The 18499-nt window shown below is 42.9% G+C and overlaps 1 protein-coding gene across 4 annotated transcripts in view; it reads right to left on the bottom strand.

The window, feature by feature from the left end:
• The window catches only part of PALD1 (phosphatase domain containing, paladin 1), a 201704-nt gene that overhangs the window by 122058 nt on the left and 61147 nt on the right, over window positions 1–18499 (bottom strand). For all 4 annotated transcript variants that reach the window (XM_006027893.3, XM_006027891.3, XM_006027892.3 and 1 more), the window contains 3 exons: window positions 1846–2040; window positions 1046–1148; window positions 19–198 (listed from right to left, as the gene is read on the bottom strand). In XM_006027893.3, the coding sequence (XP_006027955.1) occupies window positions 19–198; window positions 1046–1148; window positions 1846–2027 (465 nt within the window). In that variant the 5' untranslated portion in view covers window positions 2028–2040. The remainder of the gene's footprint in view (window positions 1–18; window positions 199–1045; window positions 1149–1845; window positions 2041–18499) is intronic.

Here is an 18499-nt window from a genome sequence, read left to right as displayed (position 1 = left end):
CCTACCATATACACAGACCTTGTGCCCATCATTCTGGAGTTTCTGCATCACTTGCTTGAATCCATCGAGGCTGGGCTGTCCCATTCCAAACACTGCATACCCTCCTCTTGCCTGTCGGAAATTCGGAGCTCCACAACTACTAGTAGTGTTCAGTACATCTAACTTACTGTATACATCTCTGACCATAAAATATTTCCCCTGCAAAATAGGTAGTGGAGGGGGTAAAAAAAAGTGTTGAGTAGGAAACACACAACATATTACATAAAGCCAAACATCTACATACACCTGTAGCACTGCAAGAAGAGACAGAGGCAAGAGAAGACAATTTCCTCAAAGACACCCTTCCCAAACACCTGTTCCGCACACCCCTTCTGATCATGGATGATCACAAGTGTGCAGCAGAATATTTCTGCCTACTTGTACTCTATTTTCCCGTAGTGATTTACCCATTTGTATCAGCTTGCCTTTTCTGAATAACGGAAAACAACTTCAGCCCATTGTGCTATAGAGAAAAATTTCTTCCCAAGTCTTTCTCCAGAAGGTCTAGGGCTTATACTCTGAAGCAGAAAACTTAGTTCAACTTGAAAAGCTAAACAGATCACTGCTACCAATCCCAGAGCCCACATGTACACAGCTTGAGAACAGAGGATTCCATGTTTGGGAACCTGAGATCAAAACCTTTCAAAAAACTGAAGTGAGACTGTTCCCATGACTAGGTTAAAACTAACCTCAGCTGCCTCTCTTCCTTCCACCACCAAGTAGCTCCTGACATTGGTTCTTCCCCATCATCTCACCCACTCTACCTATGCAAAGCATTCTCTTCCAGATGCAAATCAGCCAATCCCAAATGTAGAAGAAAGCTTCACTTCCAATGGCTGAAATGAAATTAACTATGCAGAAAATTGCCCAGATATCCTACCCTTCCTTTAGGTCATAAAAGGCACTATTTTAATCTAAAAAAAAAAAAAAAGAAACATAACCTATTTGCTCCAGGCTCCATGCAAAAAAAACATGTTAATGGCAAAAGATGGTCAGCAGTATTTACCTGTACAAGGTAGTGTTCTGGAGTGGTTTCCGAAATCCGACCCACTGTGTAGTTGGCCTTGAGTAGGTCATCATGAATCTGGAATTCCTCTTTGCAGTTGTAACTGAAAGCCACATACAAAAGTCACATGGTAGTCAACACAAAGGGGCTTTCTCCACTCCAGTATGGAAATCGCTGACTGAAAAAGGTCAAGTGATTGAAGCTCAGGGAAGCAGAAATATGGTTTTGAAAACCCAACTTTCCCATCCTTTTAAATTAGGGAACTCCAAGTATGACATATGGTCTATAACTAAAACCATTAGTTAAATTTTTGTCATGCAACCAAAATTATACTGTATTCTGTGCATGGTAATAACCACTTCAGATGTGCCATGCAAGATGTGGGACAAGGCATTTTCTAGCAGCACAGGGATGACTGGCTCCAATCGGCCAGAGCTGCTATTGTGGAACAGGATGAAGAGAGAAATCCCTGAATCCTGTACCCATCAAGGAGCCTGCTGACCTGAGGGAACAGGAGAGAGGTGCTCAGGCCTTCTGAAAGGCTGTCCCTACTAGGGGAGGAGGCAGTAGAGTGTGGCTGAAGCACTCACCTCTTCCCCCCAGAAGAATGTTTGCTTAGGAAGACAAAATGCATCCTGAAATCAATGAGTCAGGCAAAACAGAGGAAATTTCCTAGTCTTTAATATAACAAGAAGGGCAGTGCTCCAAGAAGCTTTGGCAGGGAGGGAATGCCACATGCCAACTGGCTGGGGCAAAAAGACCCATGATTTACAAAAGAATTCCTGGCTTCAGCAACTCACGTAATAACTACTGGTGCCACTTTGTTGGTGATGATGGACTTTGCTTTGCTGTTGTGAAGACCAACGGTCTGGAAGGAGTGGATGCTAAGAGAGTGACGGTCGTCCATCGTCCCGTTGCCGTGAATGTTCTCAAACGTAGCTGCCGAGACAGTCTGTTGAGCCGTGCTGGCAGTTGTACCCATAATCCACAGGCAACTTCACAATTCAACCAGGAAGACAGACAGCAGGCAAAGGGGAAGAAATAAGGAGAGTGGAAAAAAATAAAAACCCTTTAGGGGGCTACTCTAAAGAAGTCCCAGCTCCGACAAACAGTCATCAGACATTATACTTCAGAAAGGTTCAGGTTTGACAACGCACAGGCAATTCTAAGACACTGTCTGCCCATTTAAAGACTTCCATTTATTTTAATGCTTGTGAAAGCAAGGTGTTGTAGGCCCTCACTAGAGTCAGGAAGAGCGTTGGCAACTCCCTGGCAAAATCCACTATCTTCTTTAACCTGGGCTCATCTGCACACCCCATCATCCAGTGCACTTCAGTTCCTATCTTTGTCTCTCTCAGCCACTACTACAAGTCACACAAAAAAAGTAATCAGTTCTTCCATTCAGCCTTGTTATTCTATTCCCGTGGTCTCTGTTCAGCAGACGCTGCCTGTCAGACCCCAGAGAACTAACTCAGACATAAAAAAACCTAAACAAAACAAAACAGAAACACCCCCAACACTTTGTTTGACAGTTATCCAGGGGAAGCTGAGAACTCTTAGGGTTTCCGACACATTCTGATCCATTTCCACTTTTTCACAGAAAAGAATACAAAAGTAGCCTCAAGGAACACACGAATAAGCTGCAAGTTCATGGTTCCCTCTGGCTATGTATCCTAACTACCTTGCCATTTCAGAGTAGACTAAACTCCATTCTCACAGCCTAACATGTGGCTTCTGTCCTTCCACGTCAAGGATTAAATACAAACCACTGCAATTCCTGCACTGTCCCCACAGACATCACTGCTGCCCTTGGCTCTACCATAAGTCTCCAAGTGGCCTTGGACAAGGCACCCGGCTGTTTTGGCCTCTCTCTCTCCATCTGCGTCGCTCTTTGCAATCTACTGATGAACAAATGAGAGTCCTCCTCTACAGAAAAGCCAAGGAGACTGCAGAATGAGGGATAAGGAAAAGAACAGGTACTGCCTTCTTGTTTCATTCTTGCTACTCAGCTCAGTTCTCTCAGCAGTCACATTCTCCTTTTGCCTTTCTCTCCATTTTAATAACAAACCAAGGTCTAATCTGCAGGCTACCATCAGCCTGTATGAATGAGGCTGGGGAAAGGCAGTACAGGCTGTATCACGGCCAAGAGGAAAATGATGGGCCCCCTTGATTAAAATCTCGTTTCTCCAGACTTCAGCCATATTGAATGCATCAGACCACCAGGTTTGCCGAGAGAGGGGAGAGTCCAGCCAACCTTTTTTTTAATAGAATGTCCTAAGCTCATACCTCAAGATGATGTAAAGCTTCTCACCTTAAACACCAATCTTCATACCAGTATGAGTCAACAGGCACAAAGGAGCTGGAGTTTGAACACAGGGAGGTACAGAGAAATTTGAATAATTTGGATCAGAGGACAAGCAATGGCTCTGGTGTTTTCCTTTGGTTGGAAAAATGTGCTCTTACTCCCACATTTTTGCTAGATGACAACACACTTTTCCAAACTCTTTCCTATGTATTTCTTTGTGGCAGGAGGAAGAAAGGGATGTGTTGTCTGCTCTGCAGCCACACCTAACAAACCTAACACTTCCTTAGTACCACATCACTATCCTGAATAGACTCTAGTGTGAAAGACCAGACAAACATATTTTTGCCTTTTTAAGTGGTAGGAGAGTGCAGACAGTCTAGCCACCTGCCTCCCAGATATGCTTAACTGCTTTTAGCCATCATCTCAGAGTACTGCAGCAGAAAGATGCATTTAAGCGTCTTTCCAATGATAGCCAAACAGAGAGCAGTGAAAGAGGCTGAAAATTAATATGCAAGAGGGAAATGGAAACAGCTTTTCTTAGACAGAAATATAGACCATATGAAACAATGTCATGGGACACGCAGAAGAAACAGAGAGATGTACAGAAGCCAAAACATGTGCTGCAAAAAGCTGTTTCTAGTCTAGCTGTGGAACCAGGCTAGAAAGGCAGAGCAGGGATAAGCACTGTACACAGGATAGAGGAGCAGCGTCCTGACTGAGGAGAAAGCCTTTGCTAAAGCATCGGTGTCTCATGGAAAGGCTAAATGTTCACATTTTTTCTTCTATTCCTTCCCTGGTGTTTACAGGAAGGTGTTATCAATCATTCACAGAGCTGCCCTCTAACTCCACTTTCAGGATGACTACACCCTGCCCAGAAAGAGCTCATATATCCCCACATGGCACCCGAATGTCTACACAGTGATGGAGGGAGGGCATTAGCCAAACTAGCCCTCTTCCCTCAGTCTAATTTACTCCCTTTTCTATCTCGTATTGTTATGAATCCCTTACAATTGGGAAAGGCTAATTGAAGCAACCTTAATGCTCCTGCCAGCATAGAGACCCTCATGAAGAAGAGCTTTCCATCAGTAAAGCTTTCCAAGAGAGTCAGAAATGGGTATTTTTCTCTAAGATTTGGGGACCAAAATACCCACCTGCAGAAGATCCATTGTCTTGAATTCAACAGTTCATTTAGTGTGATTTAAGTCAGTCAGCAGATGGCACCATTGAGTGGCATAAGGCTTTCCTGGCAACTCTGAGCACAAGCCGCTGCTGGCTCAGAGCAAAGATTAGCACTATTGTTTATTTTTGTGGTGCTAAGCAGTATGCTAGTTACTTCAAACACAAAGTTCCTGCCCCAGACTGAAGATGCTTTATGGAGTAAATATTAAGAAATATTTAAACGGCTGAGTAATTCTTTCATAAGCCCCCCAATCTCATTTCCAAGTTTTATTACAATGTCCGCTCCTTGATTATTAACATGCCAATTTAATAGGCATCTTTAAAAAAAAAGAAAAAACAAACAAACAAAAGGTAACTGAGTTCACTTAACAGCGTTTCCTGCTGTTGTCAACTGATACACACTCCTCACCTGTACTTATGTAACACTGTTCTTTTAATAACTCACTAAGTCTCTATCTGACTCAGGTTCCCTGGAGTGAAGCCTCCATTCCACCTACCCAGGCATATTCAACCAGCTATTTGCTATCCTAATGCTGCAGCCAGCACAGCTTTTGCTTCTAACAGTAACTACGACACCAGGGTTGTGGCCATCATGTAAACTGAAGAAGTAAGCAGCACTGTTCCCTTTCCTCCCCCTCACCATGCACCTCCTCCCACTATGAGCAGATGGAGATTCCAAACTGTTCCCGAAGAAGTCTGTTTAGACTGCATTTCATCCAAATTTACCCCCTGCTTGGGGTTTGATTATATTGGAAACTCAAAAAACAACAAGAAGATAAAAGCATCATCCTAAACTTTGGGCTTCCCTACAGTTTTCTCTCTTTCAAGTCTTAGTTTACTTTTCCACCCCTGCCAGACATGCAGGTAAAGGTGTGATGGGATCTGATGCACAACCCACACAATCGTGCTTTCTGCCATGCCACATACACTTCACTCCACAAGTGCGTGGCAGGAGGCATCGTTGCAGGATTATGCATCAGATCCCATCATGCCTTAAGATCATAATCTCCCCCTGCACTACCAAACAGCAAGTTCCCATGGCAGGAAGTTCCATCAGCTGCTCTGGGCTCCCAGCCATGGGGGTGCATGTTGCGTCCCCACACCTGGCTCAGCTGCAGACTCCCAGGCTTGGAAGTGCATGGCACACCCCCATGGTTGGGAGCCCCAATCAGCTCACAGGGATCCCAGCTACTGAAACACATGGTGCTCCCCTGCAGCTGGGAGCCCCATCGGCTAACAGGGCTACCAGGTACAGGGGCACACCTGGACACACGTTTAATTAATAGCATCATAGGAACCAGCCACAAAGTTTTTACATATTTTCTGTGGAATAACTTTGTGGCTTCTTCCCTGTTTTATCACACCATTAACTGACTGAATATGTGGTGGGGCCACAACTCAAGGCATGATTAACTGGTCAATCACCTCTTAAGTATAACATGTGGCAGGGGCCTTCTACTAGCTGCTCCCATTTTACTTATACCCAGGATGGTGTGAGCAGGGCACCCCCCTATATACCACAAGGACTCAACAAACATCAACCCAACTTTCCCTGAAGGATTTCAATACCTACTTACAGACTAGGTCAGGGGTTTTCTCAAAATGGGGCACATAGCAAACTTCTACACAGTACATGAGAAGAAGAAATGGAAAAGCAGAAGTGAAAAGCAAAATAAGTGAAGTAAGAACAAAGGCAAAAAATAATAACTATCTAAGGTTGTTGAAGAAATAACAGTGTGGGTTTAGTGACACAAGTACTACTTTTTAGCCCTAACAAAAATGTGGGGGTACACCACAGTACAATCAACTTAAGGGACAGATGACATAAAGGCACTTGAAAACCACTGGACTGGGTATACAGAATCCCCAAGTCTCTGGTTATGCTTGGCATCAGTAACATTTTAGAAGTCAGCAGCTCGTTGCATTTTTATAACATTAAACTGGTGCCCATCAATACTCTGGAAACTGTGGTTAAAATTAATTTGCAGAAATCTTGGAGTGCTGTTTACATGGATACAGCACTCAAATAACCAGCAGTGTATTGATTGCTAGCTATTTCATGATTAATTCTGGTTACTCTGGACATTCTTGACATGTGCCTGGAGTGGACATTGTACAGCTGTCAGCCAGTTTGGAGATTATTCCTTTTCTGATCAAGGGATACCAATATGCGTGGCTCCAACCTGTATTTGCTGCACATGTAGGGGTGAGGGGACAGGGAGAAGACATCAAGCTGACTGTTCGCATCCTCATGGCACTGGTCTTTCAAGGCTTTTGGGCAGACGACAGTTCTTTACTGGCTCCAGTCCTGTCCTCATCACAAACAGCATTGTCAGTGAAGCAGACAGGAGGCAACCTGGCAGCCTTCAGGCCATCTGTGCATACTCTCTGATTTGCCAAAGCCCATTTGGAAGGCCTCAAATAACCTAACCCAGCCTCTCAAAACTGCACATCTCCTCCTCCCCTGAACTTGTCCCACAGGCAATATTTTTTTTTTAAAATAAATTGAAGAAAATCCAAAAGGTATTTTAATGAGAGTTTCATAATATATTAGTATTTCCCTTTATTTTCACATCATTGCTAACATCTGAGAGATTTGCATGAATTTTAACTAGACATTCTGTGCTGGAATGTAAGGCACCTTTAAACAGAAGCTTCAAAAAGCAATCAAGACTTCAGGACAACACAGCAATGAAACACAGAACAGAGCTCTGAAGTGAGAAATTAAACCATGTGAGACACTAGAGGACCTGATCCTGCACCAACGGATTTTTGCCAATGACCAGAAGATGCTTAGATTAGAGGCTAAGGGTGAGAACATGTGATATGTTTCCCTGGGATTACTTTACCTTGGATTTTAATCCAGATTAAATTTACACTGGCATTCACAGAAAACACAAGGTTTACAGACAACATGACTTCTAGAGGTAACCATCCATGGCAGGTATAATTAAAAGGCACCTCACCAAAAAGTGATGGCCAGTTTGCATTAAACAAAGGCCCCTGCCACACGTTCCATTTCAGACGTGATTAACCAGTTAATCACATCTTAATTTGTGACCCCGTTACAGGTTCAATAAATGTAATGGGCATGATAAAACAAGGAATAAGCCACAAAGTTATTCCACCAAAAAAGTATAACAATTTTGTGGCTAGTTCCTATGAAGCCATTCACTGAACATGTGGCCAAGTACACCCCTGTGGCTGGGAGCCCAGAGCAGCTGGGAGCCCTGGCAAATGAGGGGGATCCCAGCCATGGGAGCTTGCTACTTGCAAGGCATAATGGGATCTGATGCACGATCCTACAATGACGCCTCCTGCCAGGCATGTGTGGCATAGCAGGAAGCACGATTGTGTGAACTGTGCATCAGATCCTCTCTCACCTTTACCTGCATGTCTGAACAGGGCCAAAGAGCTACTGCATTAGAAACCAGCTAGTACTTTGGACACACCGGCAACATAACTTGCATCTAGTATCTTTGCCCTGGAGTGGAGTAACTTACACTAGCAAAGGGCAGAACATTATAAGTGAGCTCTAAACTTACTCTGAAGTAAAAGTAAATTAAAGTAAACATTTTATGCATCTGCACCCAAAGAGTGCAATGATATACAACCACAGGTCAGAAACACTGAAACAGGGTTTGGCCATGTGGAATGGTGCAGCATAACTGCAATATGCTATTCACTTAGGAATAAAGTTGTAAACTACTGAGGCTTGGAGAACTTCATTTTGAGCAAATATTTATTCCCTGAACTGAAGGTTTTGGGGAAGCACAAATGACCTTATTTATTTCCTTGCAGCTCTCTTGCTTTGGAGCACCTACAAACGCATGGTGGTGGTGATGGGTTACAGCTGCTCTACACAACTGGCTTCCTCCCACACAGCAGAACCCAGACAAAATGGATGTTTGCAGCTGTACACCCAGCAGCTGCTTTGAGAAAGCCACTATCATTGCAGTTTTCCCTCCTTCTCTATAAAAGCATCTCTCAGCAATTGAACTTCTCTGGAAAAATGTTGAGTAAATGCTTCCTCCCCCTACCCAAGCTCCAACCACAGATCACAAATTCCACCTTTTCTGCTGGTGGCTGAGATCCCTCTTCCAAATTAGCTATACAGTAATAAGATCCAGTTCACAACTCTTGTCCTACCTCTCAGGACCAACCTTCCAAAATTTGGACAAGCTGTAGAAACAACGGCAGAAGCAATTATTTCACTTTACCTCATTAGGACAATGCACCCACTATCACTGTGAGCCCTAGAAGGAGCTATAATCTAGCTCTTGTCCACAAAATGACATGAAAGGACAGTGTAATGTTAGGCTTACGTGTAGGAATGGGAAAAAAGACAAGTATGAACCAGATATATTCTGGAGGACAAGGATGGAACAAAATAACATTTTTTGTAATTAATTTTTTGGCACTGCAGAAGTCACACCAGAAAATAAACCCCAAAAGCTGCATCTTAGACTTAAAGGGAACTTTACTGAGATTTTAGCTCCAGAAAAAGAGTGCTAAGATCCTCAGCTTAATGGCACCGTATGCACTAATTGAAGATTTATGTATATATAAATATACATAAATCTTCAATTAGTGCATACAGTGTCATTAAGCTGAGGATTTTAGCACTCTTTAATTTCAGTGAGTTAATCACCACATAGGATTACAACCTGGTGACACCCAAGCAGTGGCAACGCATAAGGAATGCATGGGGGTGCATGTACACCCCCTGAGAGCGCTGGTGCACCCCCTCACAGTCAGCGCTCCCCACTTAGGCAATGGGCAGGGAGAGCAGGCAGGAGCACCGGTGGCCCCCCCGCCCCGAGCACTGGCCGGGGAGTGGGGGTGCGAGAAGTGCCTCTCGCACTTCCCAGGCAGTATGATTGGTCACGGGGGACCCCTCCCCATCCCTGGCCGATGACTGGCCGCTGGGGGGGCATGTGTCCCCCCTGACACAGGGGGCACAAGTCGCCCATGCACCCTAGCAGAAAGATGAAGTGACCTCCCTGAGGTGTCACAGCAAACTGATGGCAGAGACAAGTCAAGAACCCTGAACTGCTCATGCCCAGTGGCCTGCTCTGATGACTAACTTGCAAAATTGAATCTGCCTCTCCCTAATTTAAAATAATCCTCATGACAAGCAGCTAATTTTTATTCCCCTCAGGTAAACAAACATAAGGGCAAATCCATTTAGATGGACACAATCCTAGGGTTCAGCCTGATGTTGCAACTGAAGGTAAAAGCAGCATTAAGATATTTTCCCCCCCTACTCCCTAGTCTCTCAAGTGAAGTGGATTCCTCCACAGTATTTCAAAACTTACTGTCAAGAAATAACTTTGTAAAGCAAGACAAATTCTGGACTATAAAAGCCTCAATTGTCTCTCTCTTCAAAGAAAAGGTTAGTACCAGATGTTGCATAAAAAGAGGGGACTGGTTGTGACCTAGAGACAGTTCATAGCAAGCTTTTTGTTGCATTCTTCCCTTACAATTTAACACCAATGCAATTTGCTCTTTTGTTTGAACTAGACCAGGGTACTTTTCTTGGTTCCAAACAAAATCGCCAGGTACCACAGAACTGGAGCTCCACCAGGTAGCGAAGCGCACACACTGGGAATACCCCAGTACCATGGGTTCAAAAATTGGACGCACTGTTCCATCCCCTTGGAAACATTTCCCCTACTGAGACCAGATCACAAGAATTTTTATTTGTCAATAAGAATATTCCACTCCTTCCCTTAAACAAAAATAGCAGCTATTCTTCTTCTCTGAATATAACAAATATCTAATGAATTATTTCAAGGAAAGAAACAGCAGGTTACATTTAGAAGTACATTGTTCATAAGACATCAGCATGATAAAGACAACACTAAGACTAATTTTTTTCCCCCAAGGAACAGAAGATTACCTCACTAAAGTGAATAATATAATCTCACGCATATATGCATGGAGACTTTTTTTTCCCCTGCTGACAGCAAATGTATTGGCTGTAAGCCTTCAAGTGAGACTTACAAAACCTCTGGGATACAGCTGGCTGCAGTGAGCCTTTTCTACACACCAGCCAGACTGGAAGGAACTGAAATAGCAAGAAAACGATCTTAAATCCATTCACATGGTTGCTGAGAGCATTTACAGAAAGGCTTCCCCCCAGGGAAACATGATGCCCTGAAACAACTGCTGACACTTCAGACAAAACTTTAAAAAATGTTCTATATAGAGTCTGTTCTGCTTCGGTAGCAGATTTTTCCTGTACTCTGCTTTCTTGTTTCCTTACTATGAAGAGGTAGTTGTATGAACACATATTCTTTGTTTCTGAAAATCTTGTTGGCTCCTGGTCTTCAACTCTGCTTAAAGAGTGAAAATCCTCTGCAATTTCATCGTTTTCAGAGAAACCACCAATAACCCCCACCAAGAGACCTGATCCAAAGCCCACTGATGGCAGTCTTATCATTGACTTTAATGGACTGAGGTAAGTCAAGATCCCCTGGCATAGTCTACCAGCCCCTTTCCTTCATATTTCAATACTCTCATAATGCTTTAATAAATTTTGCTAGCCTTTTAAAATCCTTGTCCATTCAGATTAAGCCAAAATTTCTTTGGGGACCTCACCACATGATCCCCACAGAGAGCAAAGCAAAAGTGTGACAAAACATAAGTTGTACATTTACCCTCAATCTCCCAAGCTTTAAGAAACCTAACAAAAATATCTTACTGCATCTGTAGAGAATAAAAATCAAGCACCACTTTAAAACTATTTAATCACGTTTCTTTAAAGTTGGCTTGTTCCTCTAATCTGAAATATGTTCAGCAACAAACTGAAAAACTTAACTGGTCACTGAACTTTATTTACACACCTTTTGATCAGAACTGAAGGCAACCATGTATGCACGCACATGCGCGCGCACACACTTTATGAACACTTTGATTTTACTGAAACGGTCCCCAAGAAGTCAATCCTGGGCACAGACCAAACATGCAAAATCCCAAGTTTGTTTGAGAAAGTAATGGGCAACTAGAAGGAGGCACCAGTAATAAGGGAAGTATCATTTTAACCTTCATTAACATGACTTGTACATTTCTCTCAATCATCAGGAAAAAACATTAAATTAAAAAAGATTCCAAAAATTGCTCCAGCCATCAGCTGGCTTTAAAAGTTCAAGGAGTTGAAGCAGAAGAAAGGCATTTAGCCAACATAGTTTTCTACATAATTTTGTTTCATTCAGATTCAATGGAGCTTTTCAAAAGAGCAAACACAACCCTACTGACAATAATTATCCAGCATCTGCAAACAACTTTGCCATCTTCACTGCAAGAGGAACACGCTCTGCATACAGGATTCCCATACATTCCCTCCGTATTGAGGCACAGTGAATAACTGTACTTGGAGTACAGGGGAGAGCTGTTAGTTTGGGTCATTCCTCCCACTTGAGGTTTGAAATCTTGAACCTTCATTATAAACCTCTAAAGATCATTTTGAGCAACAAACCACAGCAGGAAATTGCAAGGAATTGTATGGAAAAAAAAACAATATTGGACCGTTTGAAATTGTTTTTATTACCACACAAGTTAATCCATGGAGGGAAATAAATAAGAAATTTGATTTCAATGTTGCCTCCTTCTCCCTTACCACACAGAAGCATTATATATAACCAGGACATACAGAACTATCCATAAAGGGAAAAGGGGAATATTTAGTATTTCCTAGTCACTATCAAGGCTGTGTAGCCTCAAATTGGCATCCTGTGTGGCCACTGGAACAACTCTAGAGAAAACCACCATAATAGGGAAGTGTTTATGTTATCTGTGCTGAGAGCGGATAGCCAAGAAAACATCTTCCAAGTCAGGCATAAACGTTATTGTAGGTCATCAAAAGAAAAGGGCGGGTGGGGACAAAAGAAGAATTTAAATCAAGGACATCAGACTCTTCTGCTTTCCTGTGGTTGCACACTCCACTTTGTTCATGCTGGCCAAAAAAACAAAAACGTTGGGATGTGGAAACATTTCAGAGGTTCAACATTTGTTTCTGTTGCAATGGAGAACAAAATCAAGAACTTTTCAAATTTTTCATGGGATAAGATGCAGATAGAGAAGCTGACTCTGGAAACTTGGGAAGTCCTTGATTCACGAGGGCACTCACCTGGCATGAATAACACTCAAGTTCAAGGCCCTGCTGCTTTACCCCATGGAAATGAACCAAGCTTCTCCGAATAAGTGCCCCAAGCACTGAGCTACTGGCCATTTCCTAGGAGCTGGAAGAGGGATTCATTGCTTGCTCATTTTAACCAGAAATTCCACCCTAGACCAAGACACCTCCCAGCTGAGAGCTTTGTCAAAGCAGGTACATTTTTTGTGAGAAAAATCTTAGTTTCAACAAATATTTCAGTTTCAACACATATTTTCTGACATCCCCACCACCCCCCAAAAAAGTTAAAAATTGAGAAATACCCAACTATTGCAGTTTATTACCTATAAAGCTTCCAGGTTTGGCTGCAGAACTAGACATTTTCTAGTGACTTGCTTCTCCTTTTGTAACAATAAAACACTGCAGTTTGAATCCAAGTCATACTTCCAGATACTCCCAAACTCTGGAAAAGTTTGTATCGAGACCTTAACTCATAGCTGAATGCTGTTTCCTACAGGGGGTTCAACCAAAACCACAGATCTAAACACCCTTGAAGTAAGGGAGGGGTTGGATCTGGATCCATACTGCCACCAGAGTTTGTGGAAAATCCCTCTTATGGTTAAGAAAGGACAAAACTCTAATAATCAAATATTTAAACACAGGAATTGCTATTAATAAAGTCAGGCCAGCATCCAGTTTACCAGAGAAGATATCACTATTTAAGACCATGAGGAATGCAAAGACTGCTTGCTCCAAACACATCGTCTTCCCTAGGACATGGATCCTCCAGCTGACAAGCAGCAAGGAAAGGAAGCAGTTGAGCCAGCACCAACACAAGTTTAACTCCAACTGCAAAGTCAAGCTCCATTTAGCACTTTCAGAAAGTGCAGATGGTTCGTGCTCTGAGCTCCCAGGCCCTACAAGGGCACACCACATTCCCACAGGAGCTCCTCCTCAATGTCCTTGCTCCCCAACACAGACAAACCTGTTCTAACCAGGAGCATTACATTTCTCTCCAAATCTGTTTATTTTAATAAAACATTTTTGGATACAGTTCTCAGAGAATTATTCCTGATTGTCTTTTCTTAATTCTCTGCAAAGCTGATTAGCCCAGGCAGCGCCCTGTACTTGCAGCCCATTCTTACTCCAGTTCTGCAGCTAGCATGCACAGAGCCAACTCAGTGTGTAGAGGCATGATGCTGTCTTGCACTGTGCAGTCATCCCACAAGAATGGCCACTTTTCTTATTCTGGGCCTGTAAACCACTCCTCAACAGATTATAAAGAATTTAAGACAAGCCAAAATTTATGGGATGAGACCGTCTCAAAAGCTACAGGTCCCACACCCAACACATGGCTTCAACACTAAAACCTGTGGATCTGTTTGCAATCCCTTGGCAAGGTTAAGCTAGGAGTGCCTTCTGCCTTCAGTGGAGTTGCTTCTGTTTTGAAAAACAGGGTAACCTAATAGAAAAAAGACTTTGGATTGGAAGTTAGGAAGCCTGAACTCAAGCCTTGATTCTGCCAGTGACCTGCTACCTGTCTCCCCTGCCAGGAAAGTTGCTACACCACTTTGAGGTCCAATGCTCTTCCCACTCTGGATTCATCTCATCCATTCAGAGTCAAAGCGAGTGGTCCCCCACATCAATGCTGGTTCTTGCACAAATCCAGCTCTTCCAATTGAATTTCCATGCAGCTTGCAACTCCACTGGTAAGTGCTCAGACCTCTAATTTGGGATCTGTGGTTTTAATTGCCAATGATTCTCTCTTGGGCAGAAGCTGAAGTACTTGGCCTCTAAAGGTCCCTTCCAGCCCTATATTTCCTTTTTTACATGAGAGCATAAAAAGTTCCATTGTCCTCCCTCTCTCCCGCACAAATACACACACACACACACACACACACACACACAATGGCAACACTCTGATAACAGGTTCATTCCAAGGCTTGTTGCCCTAATTCATGGGTTTATGACAATAGCTGACCAAAATTGTGAAAAGTTTCAAAACTCAAGGAGGACATGTTTGATGGAAAACAAATGTCTGCTGCTTTTTACACCAGTTTTAGCCCTGTGGCCTACATAATTAAAGTGCCAGAATGCACATGCACCTTGCTCTCCTCCCTCTCCCAGCACACTGCAATCCTCATTGTAACAGCAGACTGAGAAAGATAAGGCCTCAGGAAGAAGCAGGAGCAGTCAACAGCCTGCTGCTCTGCTAACAGCAGCATGCAAATGCATGCACATACAACAGAGGTAATCTCTTAGTCAGGAAAGAGATGTAAATTTCCCAAGGGTTATTATGGAAAAAAGAAAATAATACTTAAAGGGCTTTGCATATGCCTCGGCTAAATCCTCTTACCTTCAAAACTTAAATGCAAAATTTGAGAGAGAAAAAAAAGCACCAAAGAGCTGTGTAAAACTGCAGCCACCATTACAAATGGTGGGGGGAGCTCAGAGTCGATATCAGGCCGTATTAAACACTGTGTTATACCAGTAGATGTTCCTCCTTCAAAAAAAGTTTGTTATGAAATATTCATTAAAATAGACGTGTTTTACTTGTGTTGATCTTTCAGTTCGGTGCATGGAAATGATCCATTTAGATAATCTTGAATCAGTGGGTTATTAGGAGCGTCTCACTGCACTGTATTCAAATTATATGAAAAGTTAAACGTGAGTAGATATAATCATGGCACCACATAGATTTTCCAGCCACAGGCACCAGCTGGCAAAGTTTGAAAAAACAAACCACAGTGGAAGGATATATTATTGAAGTACAGAATATTTGTCTTTAAGTCAGAAAGACAAAAAAACCCACAGAAAATTATTTGCATAAGAAGAGAGTTTTGTCACATCAGGAAAACATACAAAAAGCCCATATTTGCATTCAGGAAGCTGGATCATTTTGCAAGGGGGAGGGGACAAATTGCAGAAATACACAAGTTAATCATTAGCCTGAAAGTCCCATTGGGTTTCAAGCATTGCTTTCCTTGGACAAAACAGTATTTATGGTTCCTCTTTAGAGAACAGAAATGACACAAAGACAAAAGCCCCAATTAAAATAACAGCCTTGCCATCACTTTGTCTGCCTCTCTTTCCAGTGACTAGAAGTCCAGGAGATAAATCCCCTCTTGTTAAAATGCTGTACAGTGCCAAACCTGCCTCCAACCAGATATTCCTCATCATTTACCCCTCCCTAACAACGGCCACACAAAAGAAAAGTAAGACAGCAAAATTTTCTTCCTGTGAAACAGACTTTAGGAACTCCTGGCAGGAACCTGGAACAGTACACAAGCAGCTGTAGAGAAAGACGGGAGGGTCGGAGAGATTCCCTTACACCCCGAACCTTGAGAACCCAGAAGGAGACTCTAAGCTTTCCAGAGCTGCAAAGCCAGCATCATTTACCTCTTCTGTAACAACCCCCACCTGAGAATTTGAGAGCTCCACCAACTACATCTGGCTAAGCCTCAAAGACCTCTGTGAGGTAGACACGGTGAGAACACAAAACACCAGCAGACTCTCCCTATGCCTGAAGAAGAGTGTTTGTGCCCAAAAGCTTGCAAAGAACAGTTTTTCCAACTATTTAGTTGGTCTAATAAAAAATATCCTATTTACCCAAAGAACCTTGTCTGCCTACGTCTTTAGACCAACACAGCTACAACCAACAACCCTGAAAAAATTATTTGAAAACTTAAATATCTAACATTCAACCACCTTAGGGTTTGCAAAGCTAACACTAGCATGCTCCCTCTCCCCACATTTTACAAGGGGGACTCTCTCCCTGAATATGCATACTGTTACAATAAATTCTTCTAATAGCAGGGGCATCACGAGGCTCAAAAGTGTCTATTACAGTTTCTCCTCCTGTCATGGCAATGGAAGGAACAGAATTCTCAGGAATGTGTCTGTGGCCTACAGTTCCTGTGGTTGATGAAAAAAAGGAGGAGCAAAAACATCATGAATTTCAAACCAGGAATGGAAAGGCTCTGCTGAGATTTCAATATAACATTCTCTTGCTTTCCTAAAAAACACAAGGCATCAAACAATTCCTGTAAGCATGTCAGACATACGGTTACTTCAGAGGGTCCCACAGATCCCCACTCTCTCAAACAGGCCTCCCCCCTCTTTCTCCTAGCCCCCAAGTTGGAGACCCCATTTCTCACACACACACACTCCTTCCAGGTGAGAAAGGAACACACACAGCTACATTCCTTTTGTGGCTTCTGACTTCTCCTTTAATCAACCAAAAGGATCATTTCTTTGCACAGCAAGATACAGATTTTGCACAGATACAGAATTCTTCTTCCCTCTCCTCAAAAAGCTCTCAAAGGGCTGGGATGCACTACTTTTAAGGAACTTTCCCTCTGACCCATCCAGAGTGGGATACCAGATATCACACTAGGTCTGTCTTGTTCTTTAATGAAGATACCATTTTCAGATATTAATTAGAAAGAGCTACCATATAGGAAGGCAGTACACTCACTAAACCAACAGAGCTAGATAAGCTTGCTCAGAGGTTTGCCTAACATGAAGGCAAGGCTATGAATTTATCTGATCAATAAACTGCACTGAATGGAGAATACTGGATTTAGGAGCATACATTGATTTCTCACGATTCATGCCCCACAGATGAGAAAACTGTGACAGAACTGACAAGAGGTAATTATTCTTTTCCAATATCCTATGTTTAAAAGCACATTCCTTTGTGTGTGCTTCCTTGAAGCTTCTGTGAGTAAGACACTAACCAGCTTTTTCCTGAATTCTACATAAAGGTTCCAATAAGAGCATTGCCAATGGCACAGATACACTTCGGACTCTGGTTTACCCTTTCTTCTGCCTTCATTTCCTCTATATCCCTTCCACAATCCCCAGGATCCCCATCTACCTGACACCCTTGAAGCCCCTGCACAGCTGCCAACAGAAGAGTCCTACTTCCCTTCATAACCTATTAACTGCTGCCGTGTGCTGTAATTTAGCACTGTTTTCATTTACTGGCCACTGGGACTACTCAAGTGATTTGAAATAATCTCTTTTGACATTAAGCACATCTCTGTCACCAGGAGTACAAGGGATCAGTGATTAGTCCCAGTTCAAAAAGTTAAAACACTGGGTTGGTCTGAGCTAAACTTTTTTCAAGTGAAATTCTCTATTATTCTCTTCTACAATTTCACTGTTTTCTACGAGTAACTATCTTTACTAGAAGATAAAGATTAGAAACAGCAGACTGTCAGCCTGAGTCACCACATGAATCTACCTGTGCTCTTTTTACCAGGGGTCAGCAACCTTTGGCCATTAGAACCAGAGGGCTCTGGCAGCATTCAGTAGCATGAACTCTGCCCATGCCTCAAGCCAGGCAACAAGGAGAAGTGGTAGTGGCAGCAAATGGGTCCTAGCACCAGCCCATCTCAAATTCGAGATGGGTCTGTCTGGCCCACTGCCAAAAAACAGTGCCAACTGCAGATCTATAAGAATCACCCATCTGTGCCATAGCCCTCTGTAAAGCCTCCACAGAACTGCTAAAAGACTAATTCCCACAGGGGATGAAAATATGCAGCTCCAGATGAAGACTATAGGAGCTGCAGGTGGTCAGGGACTCTGAAAACCAGGCTCCCCCAGACTTGACTTGGAGGCAGTGTTTAAGTTGAAAACAGATTTAATTTTGCAATAGATGTTTCAGGAAAGAACCAGTCTGCTTCAAGCACGCTGCAGTGAATTCCCTGAAAGACAGATTGAGGTCTGTCATGTTTTCATAGAAAGCAACGGCTTGCAAACTAAAGAAGCAGGCAGACATCCAAGCCTTCAGCTCCCCTACCAGTGCACTCTGGCTGTAAACAAAAAAAGGAAAGGGGAAAGACAGCAA

Source organism: Alligator sinensis, unplaced genomic scaffold (genome assembly GCF_000455745.1).
Source record: "Alligator sinensis unplaced genomic scaffold, ASM45574v1 scaffold849_1, whole genome shotgun sequence".
Taxonomy (NCBI): Eukaryota; Metazoa; Chordata; order Crocodylia; family Alligatoridae; genus Alligator; species Alligator sinensis.
The sequence above is the reverse complement of the archived record's forward strand: the minus strand, read 5'-3'. Positions and strand labels throughout refer to the sequence as shown.